We start from the raw sequence: 22,125 nt of genomic DNA on the forward strand, positions 1-22,125 counted from the left end.
CTATTAAAAACATTATTAAAAATATTGCCTGCAGCATTTTCAGGAAGGATACATATCGTTTGCAATTAAAACAGGGTTTTATAGATCTTATTCTAACTTTACTGTAGCTGCAAACTGATCCACCTAAACTGAAAAACTCACTGCAACAACCCTGAACTGCAACGGCAAGTCTGAACACAGATCTGGAGGGCAAAATTCAAGGACTTACTGTGGAAAGCATTAGCATGTTCTTTGCGTGAATGCAAAAGCTTTATAAAGTTGGTGAGCCTAAACTACAAACTGAATCCAAGCTTTGTTTATAAAAAGATGGTATTAATTTATTCTAGCCCACTGAAAATACATTCAAACTAAATTGCATTCCAAATTAATGTTTCATTATTCATAGTGCATATAGAAAACTATCTTGGAAAAATAACGCAAAACAAAGCTTCACTTTTTAATTCTAGCTATTATACTTCCCACTGTCAGCTCTTGCTTTTTTTTTTCTTTTTAATTTATCTGATGCTTGTGCAGAACTCTCTACCAAGTCCGCCACTGAAGAAAGTGTTAACGGAGATAATTAAACCTAAAGACTATTGAGAGTTACTAGAAATCACTATTTAGATTACTGGCGATTCCTGTACTCAGATATCATCACACTACGTTAGCACATCATTTTTACGGCGAGCTCGCAGGACAGCAACATTCAAGAACACAGCGTGGTGTAAAATAAAGAAAATGCCAGCACCTGAAACAACTTTACGACGCGTTTGCGAGTAGTGGGCTGGAAATCTCACACCTTTTCAGTGGCTATGAGCTTTTGCGAAGGTTTGTCGAGCGGCGCTTTGAAGGCGAGCGCCAAGGCGAGCCCGGCCGCGGGAGCTCGGGAAGCTGCTCCGCGGTGCCGCCGGGCACGGACGGAGGCGGCTGCCGAGGAGGCCCGGCGCAGCCACGGCAAAGCCGCGCTCAGCGCCGACCAAGCGCCGCGCAGCCTGGGGACGCGCGCTGGGCTGAGCGGGAGCGCACCGACGGCGCTGGGCCGGCGTCCCCGGCGGGGCAGGCGGCCAGGCGGTGGGTGTCCACAGGAGCTGCTGGATCCGCTCCTCGCGGGAGGGAAGGAGGCACACGCTGACCCGGCACAGCTGACCCATTCCCAACCGTTCCCGGATGCAGCAGGCTCCTCATTAACGGCCCCTTCAGCTCCCACCACCGGCTCCGAATTGCAGCCAGCGCCGATTTTAGCTTTTACACAACAGCGGATTATTAGATACGATGCACTTTGGTTCATATCCTGAAAAACGACTGCCCTAATGATGCCAGCCTGGAGCAACCATGACACTGCCCACGCTGGACAGCACGGATGTCCGAATGGGAAGCGATCCTCCAGAACTGAAGTCTGGAATTATCGCGGTTGGAGCAAACGCAGCTCCTGCACGCTGGGGCCAGGCAGTGGGTTTCGCAGCGGCAGCGGGCCGGGCAGAGACGGCACAGGAAACCCGCAGCGAGCAGGAGTTACGCTGACAACGCTCCCGCTTCACTGCCGGGGTTGCTTCAGCGCTTTCAGATTGCAGCCACACCAGTCTGCAGCAGCGTAATCCCCAAAGCTTCAAGAATTAACATTTGTTTGACCTACAGACAGGCAGTTACTTTCAGCTTTACGGTGCAGAAATGACAAGTCCATGATATATTTTTATAGACGTTGGCGATTGAAACATAAAAATAAAAGAGACAGAGCTTAAACAGCCTGTCACAGTGTGTACGGGGGATGGTTGTGATTAATATCCAAACAACATGTTGTAGGTTCTCACTAGATCAAAGTAGGATAAATCCATAAATTTGAAAAAAATAAATCTGTTATAATACAAAACCAAAAGTCCAGCAATTTCTCATTTTCAAGAATGACACTGCTGAATAATAAACTATTTACAGTCACCGAGGGGAATTTCTTCAGACTTATGGCAATTATGGGTGTGAATTTTACAGGACAGACAGGGAGCACCCGTTAGCACCAGTCAGAAGATGGCAGCTTTGCAAGAACTTGGTTTTGGCCACAGGTGTCCTGTCGTGCCATTACGCAGGCGCTTCAGTCAGCCAAGCACCACCAAGCAGAACAGTACGCCAGCACAAGCTCATCAGCAAGCTCATAGCAATTTGCAAGCAATTATCTCTTGGGTGTAGACACAGAAGATGTTCTGTGAACAGAACTGGAGTTGCATTTAGGTCTCCTGAGACTTAGACCACAGGGAGATGCACGTGGCTGAAATCGTTGCAGCTGATTAAGCTTTTGCCTCTCCCCATCACAGTGGAAGGCTGCTATCTCCACAGCCTGTTCAGAGGAGGGCAAAAAGAGTTCCCCCAAACCCAACCAGCCTGCCCACATTTCAGCCAGCGTCTACAAAGTGCAGTAGCTCAGCCACAGCAGGGACGGACACAGGTTTTAACTGAGCTACTGCTTTTTGCATAAAAGTGGCTGCAAGACAGTTAGTAATAGTCCTCTGCTGGAAGGTGAAACCTCTAAGACATTGCGCTGTGATCCACAACCCACAGGACTACGGCCCATAGACCATTAACACCCTACAGAGCTCAGCCATACAGTCTAGTTTCCCTACTTACTGTTGCTGGAAGGAGTAAATAGAAAAATACTTGGAGACAGCATTAGGCGTACTGGAATCTAAAGATTTTTTGCCAGAAAGATGAAGTTAGCCTGCTCAGGTAGAGCAGACAGACTAGGGCACTAGGGGCCACAGGGCATCATTTTATCACAAGGGCTCTTCAGCAGGACACTGTTCCAGATCAATCACTCTTCTCTGGAGTCAGTGGAAATACTCTGGTCAAGCACACTTTTATGAGAAAGGATGGTATCTGTAGTGTGCATTTGCTCTGCAGAGCTGCTCCACGCATTCTTCCTATGCAGACAAGTCCTGAACTGTGTCGCTTGCTGGGCCAAGTTAAGCATGGGACCACATACAGAAGCTGGTTGCCAGCCTGCTATATTGCACCGTCACGAGTAACTGCACAGCCCTGTGCCAGGTTAAAAGAGAAAAAGGTTATTTTTCAGCAGGATGAGTTCTCTGTCCCGTTCCACAATGTGGTTAAGCACCTGTGCTGGCACAGTGCAGGAAGCAGCACTAGCAGCTTTTGCCACCAAGATGTTGATCTTGAAACCTCATCAGCAATGACCCAGCATGTTTAACAAAAAGGGGCTTATTTCTTATTAAAGAATCTAAAACAGCACTACATAGCACTTTATCATTTAAATCAGTCAGCTTGAAGAGTAATCACTATTACCACGGAAGGAAGATCCAAAGGCAGGGGTGAAGACGCTCAGTTGTCAGCAAGTTCAGGAGTGGCACATCAGCAACAGGGAGAGGGCAAAGGATGAGAAAGGAGGTTTGGGGAGGAAAACGTTTGCAGAGATGGAGGAAAGAATCAAGACAAAGCAAAGGTAAACAGAGCAAAAAAAAAGTCAGCAGGCAAGAAGGGATGGAAGCATCATCACCTCTCTGTGCACTCCTGCTTATCCTGAAGATTTTTATTCAATCTTGTCTAATTTTATGTTGCTAGAATGCCATGTTCTTCCCTGTTTGGCAGCCTAGCAAGAGTGTGGCATGTTTTAGAGACCTTCATCATCACTTTTGTTTGCAGATTGTCTCATCAGCAAATTTACCTTTTTTAATATTTTTTTGGATTGCTGTGGCTTACATATTTTTAAAGATTTGTCTAGGGAAGCATCACAGTGTTATCAGTCCCTGCACAGAAAATCCTTCCCTTCTCAGAGAGGGCTCCAGCTCTTAGCTCAGCAAGGCACCATCTTCCTCTTTTCTTTTTATATTTAGGAGGACTTTTTTAAAAGTCTTCCTCTTGCTATCACCACATGTGGCCCCTATTTGAACAACAATAGCAAAGGATAAGCAAGAAAAAGCAGGTGGGGAAAAAAGGAAGAGAATGAGTAACATAAGAGCCCTTTTGAGGAGCACAACGAGCACCAGTCCCTGAAAGCTGGGCTCAAGGCACATAAATCAAACAGATCCCAGGATCAGCTGCAAAACACCCAAGACGTCGGCACCGTATTTAAGTAGGTGGTTAAAACTGTGCCGAGCTTCCTGCTCCACCAGAAGACAGGCTGCGTCGCTCCGCGCTACACTGCAGGCGCAGAGTCTCGACACATTTTAACTTGGGTTTGTGTACCCACCGCACATCAGATGCCTGTCACAACAACAGTACTTTGTGAGAAACATGACTGCTTTAATGTGGTATGCTTCTGAAGACTCCAGTTCAGCCCTAGCTCCGAGTAAGCATGTCTTGTTTCCACTTCCAGCTGGTATTTTTCCCTCAAGCAAACATGCAAATAAGGCCACAGAAGATAAAGTAAAAGCAGCAGGAAAACAGAAAACCCTTTTCTTCAGGAATTGCCATGTTTCTTTAAGTGATTTTATATCTCTAATTATCCTTCTATCTGCATTAATTAATGCCCATCACCTTAATATTCCTACATGAAAACAGCTCATAAAACACACCTTCTGATGAGAAGGCTTTGGGATTTACAGCCTGCTTGGGGCCAGACCGGCACATAGGCACAGTGCGTAACCACCTCCCCCTATGGCTTTGCAATGCCTGGAGCAAAGGGAGGTTTCTTCACGGTGCGAATGTACTTTTTTCAGTAAGCATTTGTCCTCAGGATTTCCTTTTTTCATTAAACTTAATTCAGCTCTTCCCTAGCCATTGCTATGTACATCATTTATTTACCTGTCTCTCACATCCCCTTGGGCTTGCTTCTTTAAAAATCCTGCAAGCTTCTAGTAATTGCAGATGATCTCCAGGGTACGGGAAACACAGTCATGTTTTGGTTTCTTTAACTGCAACATGCTCCCTAGTGTAATGCTCAAATGTACATCTGGTGACTTGGGGTCATGTGCTGCCACCGGCTCTCTCTCATTTGACTGCCCTAAGTCCTGACTATGGACACAAAGGCTCCATCACGGCTCTTTCCTTGGGGTCATGTATTCACAGTCACCAGTTAATGCAATAGCTACAGACGCAGTGTGACACCTGGAAAAAGGACGGACGCAGGTAGGAGGGCTGCCAGCGAAAACTTACCAAAGCAACCTTACTCCTGCTTGTGCCCCGCCACTTCTAGCGGTGCTCCCGCACAGGAGCGAGCTGACTCCTCGCGGAGCAAAAGCTCTGTCGCCCACGGGGCAGCGCAGCGCCTGCAAGGGCCAGTGCAGGTACCTAGACGGTATAAAGACAAACGAATGGCGCTTCACGCGCCCGCTGCTGCCACGGGACTGCCATTTGCTCTGTACAAACGGCTAGCCGTTGCGCACACCCTTGCAACGTGAGCTGGAAGCCCAGGCTGCATCGCTGCCGCCCTCGCAGCCCCCTCTGCAGTGCTCCTATCCATTCACCACAGGCACCCCGAGGGCTCAACCCACCCCTCCCGGCACGCAAAAATATTAGGAGGTCTAGATACTAAATATACCAATAAACTGACTTCATAGGGCTACTAACTGCCGAGCTAGTAACAGCAACCTCATATCCCAGCCTGGGAATCCAAAGGCTGCAGACAAACAACGCCCAGAACAGGAGCAGTCTGGGGGAGAAAAGAAGTCGCAGAGGGCTTCCCTCGGGTAAGATGTAGCTCTCTACTTACTACTCCAGCAGGCTCCCACATCCACTAAGAGTCACTCTGGAGTGCAGAGCACAGATGCATGAAGGAGATGAATCTGGAAATTCCTGGCTAAGCAGTGTGTTACCAGATACATATTGCTTCCTAAGTCCAGAGTCATGCACAAGTAGTAGACCATTAGTTCAGCCAAAGCACTCAAACTACTCCTCTCCCTCAAATCTTTACTTGTAGCTTATTCAGTAATATCCTACAATAATTTCATTTCTTAGCTTATATGGTAAAAAATCTTTGCTGTTGCAACTCTGAATAATCAAAGTGAGGGCAGGACAATACTTTTTCTTTTTTTTGAGGAAATTCCCTTTTTAAACAAAAACCACTCACCTTCCTGCCCTAAATTACTTGAAAAGTGTTAAACTGCAAAACTAAACACTTAGGAGTTGGGAAATGCTCAAAATATCCATTGTCTGCGGATGTTTAATTTGATCCCCTTCTCTACAGGTATTGCGATATATTTTCAGTGCACAGGATGCTGCTGCTGTGGGGAAGATTCAGACCCATAAAATCAAAGGAGTTATTTTCTATTGTCTCATTTTTTGCAATGACAGTTAAGAAAAGGATTACAAGTATGAGTCATCTCCCTTTCAACAGAAACTTGCTTTTTCATCAATGGAGATGATACAAACTGATGACTGTTGTCTAAAGCAGTCAGAAATCCCACCACCTCAATTGCTTGTAAGAGAACACTGTCCACTTAGCTTTAAGTTTTGTTTTTGTAAACAAAAAACATGATGGTGAGACCACTTCGTATTGATATACGACAGCATACATAGATACACCATTGTCAAATACTACTGACAAACCCAAATAGGCATCTCTGTTATGGTTAAATAAACCAATCCAATGCCACATTGCTGTTTAACATGGTTTCAAGGAGGCCCTTCGTCATCTGACTCCAGGAGCTGTAATGCTTCTGGGCACCGGTTAACAGAGGGAGGCGGAGTTGACTATCAAAAGGGATGTCCTCACCTGCATCGACTGGCGCGTGCGGTCCTCACCCGCTCTCTGGCAGGACACTCAAGTTCTGGAAATAGGCCTAACTCCTTCCAAGTGAATTGGACATATGCAGGACCGCTCATTATTTTAGCTCTGGGCCTCTCTGGCACAGCCTAAGGAACAGGCTTCCGATTTCACCTGTTCCGTAATACACAACTTTAACACCATAACTAGTACATTATTGTCCCTCCTCCCTAGCTGCTGATACACCACCCTGTAAGTCCTATCTAGTTCTAAGCCTTGTAAGATGCGGGCAATGAGTTTATTTCCCTATCATGTGATTTTCAGTACAAGTTTTCTATTTTGATTCAGTTCCTGAGTTATTCCCTTTCTACACACACTGGCTTCAACACTGTTTATTGTAATGAAAAAAGATTTCTGAAAACCCAATGTACAATTTCCCTTGTGGACAAATTAAATGCATAGTTCAACCTATGAACAACTTGATGGCACTCGAATTCCCAGGACACCAACCTATCTATAGCTGCCTGCGCAAATGTACTGATGCTTTCAGATTTGCTCAAAGCATCCAGACTACTGTAACAAAATACCACAGGCAACTTCAAAGTGTTGAAAATTGAAATTTCCTGAGATCGCCTTAGAGCTTCTGTAAAATCGGAGTCAATACTGGCCTTTTTATCAAAGCAAAAATGTGCTGTCCAAAGTGGAGTGTGAAATTAATAATGCATGCATGAGGCCAATATGCAATGTTTAATTATTCTTACCCAAACCAGAAGTCAGCTGGTAGTTGCTTTCACCAGTTTCACACTGAACATTGCCATCTTCAGCTGGGAATCTGCCTGCATCTTCTTCAGCACTAGAAGTGGGACACATTGTATTTTCCTGTTTAACCTCTTCTTGCAAGTTTTAGACCACTATGGCACAGTATTTTATAGAGCAAATGGCAACTTCTTATAACACAGCGTAAAAGTCTTTTGACAGATTCTTGCCTATTTGAGATGCTGGGATAAATGATTATTCCTTTTCAGAAATATGCACTAACTGCAGACTGTGTGAATTTTTTTTTTTATCTGAACAGTGAATTGAAAAACTCTCATGTATGGATAGCATCTTCCTGAAATATAGGGAAGTTGCTTGAAGTTTGCAAAGGAGAACAGGTCCACCTGACAGAAACAATTTAGAGACTTAGAAATTAGAGTTTCCAAATGCTATGTGCGTAGTCTAGACACAGGAACACGGAGTTTCATTAAAATGTTGGGACATTCACTCATTTCCTTATCAAGCTGAGCATGACTCATCATTGATCAGTACACATTGCATGCACACTCCTCTCCTCTGCTTTGAAACTGGTTTTTAAATAAGCTTTGTGCAGGGAGGAGGGTTGGGGGAAGCACAGTGTAAACAGTGTAGGAAAAAGTATTGAGAAGAGAGAAGGCTTTTTTCAAATGTACTATCAGTCAGAAATAAATCAACATTCCAGTCCAGGTCCTAGGCTCATTTAAATGGATTGGTGAAGTTAACATAATTCATTCCAGGTGAGGATTTGTTGTTTGAATTTTGAACCACTTTGATAAGGCACGTCTAAGTAACAGCCTTTTCTATTGTTCATGCTAACAGCAATTCTAAGGAGGCTAAGTTTAGTTTGCTGCACTTAAGCAAGACATCTACGTAAGCTGGTTACAGCTCCCCAAACCCTCTATTTTAGAGGCACCAAACAGAATTCCTCCTCTATTCTAATCTCTTGTGATCATGGATCACACAGCATCAGCGAGGACAGCCAGTGACTGCTTTCTGAAAAGCCTGTTTTTTCACGATTTCTTTTTATAGCGAAATGTAATCACTCAACTCCGTCAAGCTTCCCTGGGCCTGCGGAGTGCGCAGCCAAGTGAAAACACAGACAAAAGCACAAGCCCAGTGAAAAACCTCGCCGTGCCCCGTATGGATTGAAGAACAGAAAAAGAGAAATGGGAGGTACGTGAAAAGGGAAGGTGCTTGTTTACAGGATATGCAGCCACTTATATTTAGCAGCTAATGTTCCATGCTGCTAGTGAAAGACAGCGCGGGAAGTTAAGCTGGTGTCGGATAGGTTAACCACAAACTTTAATCTAGTTTCAGTATTGCTGGGCAGCTGTTTCTGAGAAACTACGCTAGGATGCAAAATAGGCAAGAAAACGCCTCATCACCAAAGAACAAGAAACCAATACTGCTGCACTGCATACCAAAAGGTCAAAAATTCTCTATTCATGTCTTGGAGCTCACTTTGTGCATTGATAAATGCCTTTTAAACTGTTGGCTTGACAGTCTTTTTTAGAACAAACCAAATAAATGAAGAAAGATATAGTTTCAGAGATGCACTGAAAACAATGTAATGTATTTCTTTCAGAAGAAAATAATACTTTTAGCTTTATCATTTGACATAAGCACCATCAACAGCCCAAACGATGGAAATTCAGTGTTTTGTACAAGAAGCAAGAGATCTCCTTCCTTTCCTAAATCATTCAAAAAGATCCTGATTAAGACGACATTTCTGTACCCCTCCTGCAAGATGCTCAGTTACATGTGGTTGTGCCATTCATGGGACTGACTGGTTTATTGGAAGATGGTGGGAGCAACAAAACATCTTAGACGTAAGAAAGATTTCTTTCTATTTCATGTTGCTCTCAGAGACAGATATGCCAGACATCTCTGGGTTCATGAAAAATATATTTGTGTAAAAGATTAGTCTGAATTGACATGCTACTTTCAAAAACTATGTGAATTCAACTAAAAACCCATGCAATGTTGGGACAAAGTGTTGGAGGTTTTGTAGTACATCTGTCTGTCCTTGACAAATACAACAGCTAAAATCCATAACCCTCCCCCTGCTTTTGCATATGCATATATTTGTGGGAGCAAATACAGGCATGTAGACATCTACCGGATCTGCAAAATTTTAGTTATAGACAGAAACGATGGTACAAAAAGTAAAGGATAAAACTTAAGAAAACTTAGAAATTAGCCCTTTAGAGTCAAATACCTGTAAAGTTCATTTTAACTGTCGCTCATAATAGTCCCAATACTGCAGAGGTTTCTACACATGCTTTATCTTGTCCTGTTAACAACAGTGGAGATATTCCACTTTGAGTAAAGTTAAGCATACACATCGGCCTTTGCAGGATCTTTTGCTTTCTATACTAAAGACTAACCCCCATTCCCTTCCATCCCCTCTGACCACTATCACAGCTCTCAGTTGCAACTTTTCATCCAACTGGTCATTTAAATGATATTCTGGTCTCATCAACAGAGAATAAGAATGACCAAAATGAGGCAGACTACAAATTCATGCAATGACCACCCCGATGCTGACAGTAATCAAACCCAGGTGCTCTTCTAAAGAGCAGCATTGGTTTAGAGTAAACATCTACTGACACTTCCCCAGAGCATTCTCCTAGCCTCCATCAATTTGCAGGTCAGGGACCAAGTGAGGTGTATAATCTGAATGCACACCTAATAGACTAAATGAGGTGGGGGGTGAGGAGTAGATTTGGGAGCTCAGGGAACCCGCTTACCTTAGCTGATTGCAGTTTTGAAAAGCTTGTTCATCATCATGTCAACTAGATCACCATCATTTTTAACATCTTCCTTTGTAATCGTACATTAAAGAAGGCAGCCTCGTTTCTTGATGTGGCAGGACATGTGAATTAACCAGGATACAAGCAAGTCCGAAGCGGTTATTTAATGTATTCTTAAGAGACATGCACTCATTTCCTCACAGATTCATTTCCCAGAATTATGTTCTCAACCTTCTCATCACTGAATCCATTTATGTAAGTAACTCACCCGTGTCCCAAGGACAGGAAAGACTGGCCCAAAGCCTGCATAATGCCTCAGCAAGGATGAGGGTTAGCTCACTCAGACGGGATGCGACCCCAGCTGTGGTCAGTGGGACTGTTCCACCAGCTTCACTGGGACATACACCAGGCTTCGGCAAAAGGTAACTGGAGAGGTGCTGCAGATGTGGACACCGGTCACACTGCTGCGCACAGCTGGGGGAAGGAGATCCCAGCCTGTAACACCATTAGCTGCTTCATCTTAGGCTGAGGATTTTCAGGCTATTACCAAACAGCAGCAGAGCTCTGGGATCTGCGATGGGCTCACACTAGTTTTCCAGACAGAGTTTAAGTTGCTGGCTTTAACCTATAAAGGTTCTTGATGGTTTGGGGTTTCGTTATCAAGCGCACATTCCCCATTGTCCATGGAAAGCTGCACTGGCCATGAACTTGCTCCATGAGAACCAGGACCCAGATGCCTGCTGGTGCCCTCAGGTGTTATTGTTCCAGGCAGATTACAAAGATTTTTTTTTTTTACTTTTTACTTTTTTTATATTTTTTATTTTTTAATCTGTGGCAGCAGGTGAACTGAGGGGTATAAAATGATTAGAGGTGTATTTTGACATAGTTCTTTATAAGCAAAAGAACAAAATGCTTATCAAAAAATGCAAAAAATGTTTGCTGAAGGTTTTTTCTTCATTAGTAAAACTAGAAAAATGAAAGACTTATTCCCTTTGTTTTGGTTCACCGTTTTTCCTTCCTATTTCTCTCTTGGCAACAAAGAAAAAAGTAAAAAGCAAGGGGAGAAATAAAAGAAAAACTGAAAAAAAGACAGCAGGATTACAAAAAGTGAATTTTCAAGGCAAGCGCGTTCTAAATTGCTACAATTGGAGGAATGCTGGGGGGAGGAAATTACATACACTGAAAAGAATTCCTTTTCATAACCTATATGATAAAAATTACCTTGTAAGAAACATTTTTCATGCTAATTGCTTGGGGGGGTGGAAAGCGCATGAAATTTTAACAGTAGCTGTTTAAATACACAGCTTCTATTTTTTAGCATCACAAACTTCAGGTATATGATTTATTAAATCAATATAAAAAGAACCAACCATATCCTTTTCTGTAGGTATGAGAAATACTCACTTACGCAGATCACTAATTTTCAACAATCCTAACTGAAACTCTGGCTGTATGGAGCAGCTGTTTCTTTCTACCAATATCAGAAAATGTAGAAGGCTGAAGAGGAAACAAAAGTTAAACCAAACCATTTAAAAACCACAGTACTGTGACAGATTTTATTTCATTTTTATCAGTACTACATGCTTGCTACCACTAGGAACAGACATTCCTTTTTTTAAAAAAAAAAACAACAAAAAACCCTATGTTAAATGTTGACCTAAAGCTTGCTGTGCCTTGGAGATCTGGCTCAGGAGTTAACTGCATGAATTTTTATTTAAATAGATAAGCACTTAAGTTCGAAAATAAGACAAATACAGGTGAACAGGAAAATTAAATTACAAATTCAGTTCATACAAATATCTCTTATTCTATGCACTAAATCCTGTGATTAGCTCAGATCTTTTAAAAATTCTTAAAATACTTATGAAACATTATTTACAAATTATATAAATAAATCCTAGGTCACTTTTAAATTAACCAACAAAAAAGTCACCTTTTTGTACTGCGTGTACTAAAAATGTTCTTGTTTATTGATCATAACCCAGTTTGCAGTATAAAACATTTGTTCACTTACATAAAAGTGGGTTCAAATAGAAGTAAGGAAGGTGTTGGCTTCAAAAGAAAACAAAACAATATTATAAAGGCTTAAAATTAATGAGGCTTCTTAATGTTCTTTTCTGCACAGTCGGCAGTCATTTTTAAAAGTCCCTTCTACAGTATTTGTCTTGCAAACAGGTCATCTCAAAGTAGCAGAGACAAAGTTTCGGCAAAGAAAATATTCAGTACATTGCTCACACTTCACACAGACCTTTTACCAGGAGGCAAGGACAGAGAACGGAATGTCAGTGGCCAGCACAAGCCTTTACAACATTTAACTTAAAGGCAGCATTATAGAACTAATCACAGACTATACACATCCTGCACTGAACAGCAATCAAAAGGACTGGAAAATATACATTTAGGAAAACAAGAGACTGATGATTTTCCATTACCTTTGACAAAATTAATGCTTTTCTCCTTGTCTTTTGTTTTAAAACCAGCATCAACACCACCAACAACTACAACTATCTTTTCCTTTAACATAATATATGCCAGATAACTACTGTACGTGAGAAATGTACAATAAAAGGAGAGAAACCACTGAATTTCCTATGCAGACACATGAAAATATAAAGCCATACAGATTCCAAAGTGCCATGAATACCAAATTCAAGTGATGGTTTATAGCATGTACAAAAGAAACTAAATGGGACTTGCTCTATGGATTGCCGAGTCCTTCAGCTGTATCTTCAGTTTCCCCTTTGGCTGCTTTGGTGAGAATTTCCATCCATTTCATCTGCAGTTCTTCATCTTCTGCACTGAAATATATAGTCTGCTGGGACTGACAAAGCTTAAAAACATGTTTCACTTCAAACTTCTCACCAGAACCTGGTAAACTGACTTCATACCCAGGCAGAGGAATAGGACGCGGGCTCCGTCCATCCTAAAAGAAGAAGAAATAGGAAATGTAAAAATCCAGCAACAAATTATATTTGAAATGGTAGGAGTGAGGGGACACTTCACAAGGAAGACAGCTTTCCTGTCCGTAACACCAAGAAAAGCTAAGATGTATTTGGAGATGCAGAGCCCAGCACCCAAGACATGGTAGTCAGGCAACAACCGCAGGCTGGGCAGCTACACTGCAGCTCTCATGAAATTGCACAGTTGTCTCCACGTGGCCAGCTAGCTGATGAACCCTTCCCTACGAAGGTCATAGTCTGATATCCCTGCTCACGTAGTGAACAAAATGGGAATTTAGCCGTTACGGTATAACAATTCACAAGCCTCAGTGCCTTCTTGTGCCTTCTCACTTCTACCAGTTCCCTTCTGTGACAAGGGCCATCACGAGCGACAGCACAGACCAGCTCTCTGGGACCTCTGTGGCAGGCACGCATGCGTGCACGCACACACACACACACTTAAATAAGCACCTGAATGCACTTACAGAGTACACTTACATTCTGTTCCCAGGTCAGTGATGTAGCTTAGAAAACAGATAACAGACGGTACTGACTGTTTAACATAAGACAAGAAAAGAAAATGATTTATCAGTGCTTTATTCTTCTTCTTCAAGAGATTCCCTTTCGTGGTAAGAATCCAGATCCAGCAATAGCATGACTGGGGATTTTTACGTAACTTCACATAACTTGCATATTCTGCCTTTTGCCAACTTCTAAAAAACTTTTTATCAGGTACAGGCAATCAAATACAGCTGTAACAGTTGGATCAGCTAAAGAACAGTTGAATGTAGTCCCCTTGAACTCCAAGGGATATCCGTGTTTGGTTAAAAGATGACAAATAAGCAGAGCTGCGCACTGAGAGCCACAAACACAGCTACAAGGGAAGAGACTTTGAAATAAAAGAGAATTTCAGATTTAAATCAATGAATCTTCTCAGAAGATCTTGGGTTATTTATGAACCCTTTTAGGGTTGTCAAGAAAAGTCAAAGCTCAGGTTTTTAGACATCCTTTAAAGGACAGATTAACTCACAGATCTAAGGAGCAATACAGCTCTCTAACAGTCACATCTTGAGTGTGAACCAACTCCTCCACAAAGCTTTAAGCAAGGAGTACTTTGGGAGGACAAGGCGTGTCATGACCAAGTAGGCAAAGAGCAAGCAACTTGTTTCAACTGAGGCCAGCTGCAAGTCCCAAAGCATTTTCCAAAGGCGGGTGCCTAAAACTGAAGGCCAAGCCACACAGGCATCAAGCATCTGGAAGGAGCTGTTGCCTCGTGTAGCAGCAACTTGTGTAGCAGCCTACTCAAGTTCAATGCCTCTGTACCCAAAGTTAACACATCTGTGAAAAAGAGACAAAGGCATTCCTCTGCCATCCCATACCGAACGCAGGTGACATAGTAGATCTGGAAGTGAACCACAGCTCTGAGAACAACAGGAATTAAAAATACACTTTTCTGACATTTAGGCTGAAGAAATTCAAATCTCAGAACTGCTTAAATCAGTACGAACACATGCACTTACCCAAGAGGCAAAAAGCACACAACCAAAAATGTCTCTACAGAGTTTATTAAATTAATACAGACTTCCTGATTTATTAATCTACTATTTGTTATTATTATGCAAAAAAATAAGGGCCAATCTGCTTGAAGATGGAACATTGGTCAAGGAGATTTACGGCAATTTTGCATCAAAAACTAAAGAATCTGATTCCTATTTTAGGTACAAGTCATTGTGTTAAAAACAGCACACAAATTTCTAGATCCTGACACCACAGCTGCGTCCATACAAACACGGAGGCCTGGCATATGCAAAAGTTAAAACCAGCACACACAGAGCAGCTCTAGAGCTGGACACATGGCAGCATTAAAGCAAGCAAATATGGGACTGTGGGGCACAAAATGCACAAGAGGAGGCCTTGCAAGCTCAACCACATGTCTCTTTTGCTGATCTTGTATTTATGTTTTAGAAGAATAGACACTAAGACTTATCACATGTAAAATTGGAGCTTGCCCATGACAGTGAAAAATTATGTCATTTGTAGTCAAGAATTGCAGCATAGGAGCAAACTGATGTTTGACTTGTACCTGTTACACCTACACAGTATGTGCAGACACATGCAAATTAAACAGATTGCCTTTGGTCTTTCTTCCTCCCTTTTCTTAATATGATCCATTTGTCAACTTTTATGTGCCTGCCTGATCCAAACGGAAGGGATTTTAGTTATGTCTGTAAAGCTGCACTACTAAAGTACTCAGCCTCTAGTAATATCACACTCCCAATCAGTGATCTTCTCCCTGTGGGATCATGAGCATCTCAGGAAATCTTGTGCCACAAAATCCTTCTCCCTACCTGGAATCTCCCAACTCAGGGGCCCTTCTGTGCCTGTAAGGAATTTCAGCCCTACACTGAGTGTGTAAGTGGGATTTGCAGACCTGGTGCTGGATCCTTACACAGAGGTAAATGTCATTGACAGGCGAGTGAAGAGTTAACAGGACTGAAGTTTGTCAATTGATATGCAGAAGAACTGAGAGCACAAGAGCTGACCTGCACAAAGCTGTTGAACAGAGGACTTAACAGGACTAAAGTCGTCTACCAACCGATATGCGCAAGGCTGCGGAATGGCAGCATTAACAAGACTGAAGAAGTCTGCCACCTGGAATCTGCACGGACCCCCGGGGAGGGAAGAAGCAATACGGAGGTGTTGTGGTCTTGCCTCGCTAGCAGGGTCCTCCCAAGCAGACAAACAAACAGCCCTGTGATTGTGAAACTTGCTAAAAGTCAGCAAAAGCAGTGTTTGCCCAGAGCCCCAGCCGCATAAAAAGAGACTTGGGAGCCAGGAGAGTTTGAGCAGGGACGGAACGTGACCTGATCATCCTCTCCGGCTGGACCGTGAGAATTCCCCCCCTCCCCTTTTCCTGGGACGCTGGGTGAAGGTAACTCCTCGAGGTTGAGAGTCCTCTCACTAGGAGGGTGAACAAGCTAGCTTTCAAGTAGGGATAAGCAGTCCTTCCAATTAATAACGCAGTAATCGACGGTTTCAGGTTATCCTTTCTAAATTAGTAACTGATGGTTTTGTGTTATCCTTCCTAAATTAGTAATCGCATTATTTTAATGGATGTTACTAATCCAAGAACTTGTGTGAGGAAATAAACATCCTTTTTTATTATTATTATATTACTGTCTCAGTCGTTGCTATCGAACCTTCATAGCATGACAGCATGACAGTCATATTCTGTTTTTAAGTGCCCACTGGATTAAGGAGCAAACTATGGTTACACGACACGAATATTTCATCAAACCAAACTACACAATGCTAAGAAAAGCTTCTCTTTAGGGTTGATTTCAGTCATTTTCCAGAGATCACCAGTGACAGGCAAAAATCTACCGGACATGTAATACTGTCACTAATCACATGCACCGGGCACTCTTGTATTGACTCTAAGCAGCATAATGCCAGTGAGACATTTACTTAGGCAGTAACAGCAGGGTTTATTTATTGCTCTATTATAGCCATTACAACAGCCAGGGCCTAGGATCTGGAAATGGACAGCCCAGTTCGGCCATGGAGGAAGCACCACCACTCGAGCACCCCTCAATACAGACACCCCTCTCCCACTAGACATCCTTCCTGTTCGCAGTGTATAAGCCCTCTTATGCAAATATACAAAACAACAGATACCCATCGATGGGCCTCTGTCATTTTCCCCTGCTTCTTTTGAGTAGGCTTAGAAAAATCCCTCTGTTTTTTCCACCCCCGACTCACTCCCTACCCACTTAAGGCCTAGTGCAAAGCCTGCAAAAGTCAGTGAAAGACTGCCCAGATTTGATCCCACGCCAAGACGCAAAGCTCTGCAGAACCATGGAGAAAGACGGACGCAGTTTCTTGCAGAGCCAATTAAAGCTTCACCTAAACAAGGTCAACGAACAAGCCATGAAGATATTTCTCCAAAGGCCTGAGCACCACTTCAACCTCAGCTACTCTCATATTTTCCAGGAGCAAATCACATTAATCTATATGATGAATAAAAAACTTTTCTTAGGAGGTTTAAAAAACCACAATTTTGGCTTGGAACAAGTCTGGTATTATTATATACACTAGCTCTCACTATCTGGAGATTTACTCTCTGTGTTTCCCCCAAATTCACTACTGCCATAGCTAACCGGGACTCCTTAAATCTGCATTTCTCAACGCCATGCAAGCAAGTTGGTGTCAGAGCTCTGGATCTAGTTCTGCATCCTACAGGCCAACAGAGGCAGAACGAGAAGTTCCAACCTGTATCTTCAAAACAAAGCACTGATTTCTATATCCATTTCTATCTTTTCTTACAAGGTTTTGAAGCAAATTCTTTTATTTCTACTCAGATAAACATGACAAGTTGCGCAGATTCAGTTTCAGTTTGAGGACAAATGAAATTGGTATGACTTCTGTACATAAATAAGCTGTGAATTTTATTCTCATGCATAAAGCCTCACACAAAACAAGCTGTGAATACTCAGGGGATTAATTTCATCCTCTTGGAACAAGTAAAACGCACAAGAGCAGTTTTCTTGCTCTTGCTATTCTGAAGGCTGAGAGTCCTATTTCCATTTGTACTGGAATCCCTTCTTCAGTGTGAGAAATGGGGGTGCAGAGGATGAAAGCTGTCAGGGCTTTCACTGTATCAAGAGCACCAGTTTTAGTTTGGCTTACTCCTCCTTCCCATGAGGCAGCCATTCTTCTTGTTCTTTTTAAAAATAATCCCTCAACTCTTGCACACACAAAACTTTTATGTTCACACTTCATTTGGTCTGTTTTGCAAGACCTTTAATGCCATTGTTGGCAACATGATTCCCAAAAGGCACTTCTTTTTTAGGCACTGAAGTGCTTCCTCTCCCCCCCCCCTTTTTTTTAACCTTTTTGGAAAGAAAACTTTTGCAATGGATATGCTGTTTGTTCAGCAATGGCAAGCCCTGCACTTAGATGCTCCATGAAAACAATTTGCTACCACAACTTCCAACTAGAATAACAGTTTTGCTTTCTTAAGAAATGGCCTATGTTTCTCTCTGGTGGGCTGTGGTGTCTTATTCAGCAACCAAGACTAATGATTCTGTAACATCTAGTATTTCACATATTTATAAAAAGTTCAAATGTTAAGTCACAGAATTAATGTGATACAATTAACTGATCCTTTTAAATTTCTGTTATGCTCTCAGCAGTCATGCCTCTCCAAGGAGGTTTGTTAGACGCAACGAGATTTTTGTACAAAACAGGAAATTATGCTTGGGAAAATAACATTCAAAAACGAGTGGATTCCTAACACTCAGCTGTGAGGATGGAACTTCTGAAAGAGCTTTTTCTCAAAAGTCTAGTGCATATTATGTAAATCGGAACTAATATGAAAATCAAGTTAATATTAAGGATGGAAGCTGGATTGCTCCATAATTTTTTTCTTCAACTAGATGCAAATTGCAGAAAGCATATGAGTGGGAATGGTAGGCACTTGAAGTAGGGACTCATTTTTATTGTTCGTAGTCTCAGCCAGCAACCATTGATTCCTGATAGTAAATTCAGGCTTGGTTATTGAATGTAAGACAGATTAACCTTGTCCTATATGCTTTCTTGCTGCTTTATTGGGTGATTTATCTCACATCTGAAATAGTTGAAGAAACTAACCACTAAATTTAACTGTCATAAAATCGACAGTCAGTGTCAAAGGCACCCTTTCCCCATAAAGTATAGCCTCCTATTAATAATATCAACAGAGGCTCAAGATCAAATGTGGGAGTACACGGAGGAAAGAACACAGCATCTGAAGCACAGAAGTTCCTCCAGCTTCCAACCCTGGTTCTGCATTGCTTGCAGGAGGGGGCCTGGACAACCAGGCATCACTCTGCTGCGCACTAAATACAGCTGTTTTATGTCCCATGGTTATCACCAACACTGCCCTGAGACAACTGGTTGGGCACTAGGACAAATTCCCATTCTAGGTCATACCATGTAAGAGGAGCTGCTTTATCTTAACTTCTGGTTCCAGTCACCTCTTGGATGACACATGTTGCTCTTGGGTGCGGAAGGCTGGAGAACCTACAGCTCTTCCCCTTGATTCTCGCCCTCTTCCCCCAAGCTCACCTGTGTGTTAGGATGAATGAACGTATCCAGTAAAACACAAGAGGTTGGAGAATACTCGAAGTGTATTTATTTTAATATATGCTCCAGTCAGCACACGGCTTGCTCCTGGCCCTGACAGAACTGAGGCCAACGACACATTTTGGTTTGGTTTGCACTGGTCCTCTGCAGAGGTGCAGTTTTCACATCACTTGACAAGTTTTGCAGTGAAGTCATTCTCTCTGCTTTGCTTTTTAAAGCTTTTTACTTTCCCCAGACAGTGACTCCGCATAGATCTAAAGACCGGTTTTGTCGCATTAGTTTTAGTGTTTTCTCTAAGGCAGTTTGCTCTTTCAGCTTGTGATTTCAGTCATGCATCTCTTGTTGACTAGAACGGAACTCAGGTAGCTCACCGCCCATGGGAAAATTTGGACGCTTACCCAGTGTGGGGTTTGAATTCTAGATGAAGCCAAGTCGGCCTGTGTCTGAAATGCCGAATTCAAGCTCTCAGCTTCTTGAGCGCTATGCTTAAAACATTCCAAAATATTTGTTTAAAACCAAAGGTGCTCTTTTTAACAAGCAAAACAAGCACAATTATAGGGATGATGTGCGCTTGTTGTTGAGCATTTGCTACTGGGTAAACTTTACTTTGAATAGCTTTATAAAATCATGGAGAGTATTCAAAAAGTAATTAAAAAATGAAGCAGTTATCATTTACAGGAGATAAGGGTTATTGACAGCTGCTGTTCCCAGGCTGTTCCCAGTTACAGCCACACAAACTGATGCTAATCAAAAGCAACCCCTCCGTACAACTGCGATTACACCAGGGCAGCGCTGAATTCAGCCCACATTCCTTCTTCCACCCCAACATCCATGAGATAAAACAAAGCCATAGATAAACATGCCAAATATAAAACATGAGCAGGGGGATTTCATTTCAGCATTGTCAACCTACATTACCAGCGTTAAAGAAGCATGATTTGAATTTCTATCTTAGAGTTTATTTGACTTTCATCACGCATAAATGCTAGTTAGCTTCAACAGTGCACTTTTAAAAGTAAACGCTTACCACAATGTAATTATTTCAAGTAAAGATAAGATCAGATAAGGCTATGACAGCAGCTTTGCCACATACTTTCCAGGCTAAGCAGAACATCTACATTTCCAAAGATGCCTCCGCCCTCAACCCAGAACTAGAACAGGAATAATAATAATAATAATAATAAAAGTAATAATAAAAAGGCTTGAACCAGTATTTGCCATATTCATACCACTTTGCAGCTCTACACATTTTATGGGAAATTGCTTTCCCCAATGACAGGGTAATAAAACTTTTGAATATACCTGTCTGAAATCTCCGGAAAACAAAATGTAACTGAAGTAATTATCATTGCTTTGTCCTTCTTTGTTAAAAAAGAAAAAAAAAGCTGTAAGCTCAAACATTTGCTCACAACCATATCAGCAGCAACTACAGATAAGTAGGAAATCCGAAATCTCTGAGGCTTTTTGCTAAATTCACAATACCACAATTCATTTTTGGTGCTGAAATCGAGCCAAATCCTTTGACCTATTTCTCAGTTTGCCATATTTAAACTTACGCTCTTTTTGCTGAGTGATAACCCTCATGAATGTCACTTTACCTGGCTACTTCCTTGCAGATACAAAACAAGAGGTTCCGTCTTGGGGATGGTCACCCACATTTTATACCAAGTCTTCCCTTTTTCAAGGAACTGGAGGTAGCTGCTGAAGAGGCTGTTTTCAGCTGCCAATATGCTTTGCTTCTGAAAAAAGAAAGAAAAAAAAGGTGCTATTTCCATTCATGCTTATGGGGACAGAACACACAGAATTAAATATAAAACACACTGCATTTAAGTTGTCCAGAGCCAAACAATACCGAAGTGCAAATACTGGGTAGTCCATAACTGAACAAAAGTGTAATCATCATTATATACCATCAAGAAATAGCACACTTCCATGTAACAGAGGCAGATGCTGAACTACTGTTCCCAGTGGACAGGATGTTAAATTCCACTTCCACACTGTAAATTGAGAGTGGCGATTAAGATGACACAGCTAGTTTCTTGCTTAGCAAAGTGGCTGGGAGATGATTTTAAATTAATGAAAAAGGTGTCTCAGGACAAGCGAGCTGCCTTGCTAGGGCATGGTGTTGCTGCAAGGCTGTGTGGGATACAGCTCCAGCATCAGCGGTAAAGGGACACGAGCCTGCAAATAAGAAACGACTCTTGTGCAGCACCTGCCCCACAGGCTGCCAGCCTTACGCTGCCCCCGTTTTGCAATCTGCTCCAATGCACAGCTAGCATGGGTCATTTCGCATGCCCAAAGCAGGTATTTTGGGAAAGGACAGCAAAAAAAAGCTAGTGTCTTTCTACGTTGGAGTCTTATTCTGTTTGTACTCAGTGGATTTGATTCACCCTTTCAGAAGCAGCGTACCAAGTTCTCTCCATGCCTGCTTTAGATTACTGTCACAGGGTGGACAGGGGAAATGTCTGGAATTTGGAATAAAAACTGAGCAGGCGAGACTGAAAAGGTGAAGAAGTATACAAGTACTTGCACTGCTGTCTTTCAGTCTGAAACAGAGCATAGGCTTAACAACTGATTTTTGCAGCACTGGTATTGACAGACATTCTTGCGTATGGGTGAGCCACATCTGAGAGCTCTGTGGCAAAAAAAAAAATTGGAAAAAAAAATCATCTTTTGATAGAAATCGAAGAAAAAGAGAATTCCAGTTCATGTTAGATTTTACACAGAAGTCTCTTGAGGATTTCTGGCATCTGCTAAGAGCATTTGTACAGTGGCAAACTCCTCAGCTGCTATTATGCTCATTAACAAATTTTAATGTAAATAGGAGGGGGGAAAAAAAGGCTGGCTCTGATCTTTCTTTTCTGTGTAACTATTTTCTTGCATTTTA

General features: G+C 42.3%; 1 protein-coding gene across 4 annotated transcripts in view; it reads right to left on the reverse strand.

Annotated features, from left to right (window-relative positions):
- Nucleotides 1–11,701: 11,701 nt before the first annotated feature.
- FGD3 (FYVE, RhoGEF and PH domain containing 3) overlaps nt 11,702–22,125 on the reverse strand; it is a 113,846-nt gene continuing 103,422 nt past the window's right edge. For all 4 annotated transcript variants that reach the window (XM_026076691.1, XM_026076682.1, XM_026076701.1 and 1 more), the window contains 2 exons: nt 20,837–20,977; nt 11,702–13,096 (listed from right to left, as the gene is read on the reverse strand). In XM_026076691.1, coding sequence (XP_025932476.1) covers nt 12,872–13,096; nt 20,837–20,977 — 366 coding nt within the window. In that variant the 3' untranslated portion in view covers nt 11,702–12,871. The remainder of the gene's footprint in view (nt 13,097–20,836; nt 20,978–22,125) is intronic.

Source organism: Apteryx rowi, unplaced genomic scaffold (assembly GCF_003343035.1).
Source record: "Apteryx rowi isolate R43461 unplaced genomic scaffold, aptRow1 scaffold_111, whole genome shotgun sequence".
In the NCBI taxonomy this organism is placed as follows: Eukaryota; Metazoa; Chordata; class Aves; order Apterygiformes; family Apterygidae; genus Apteryx; species Apteryx rowi.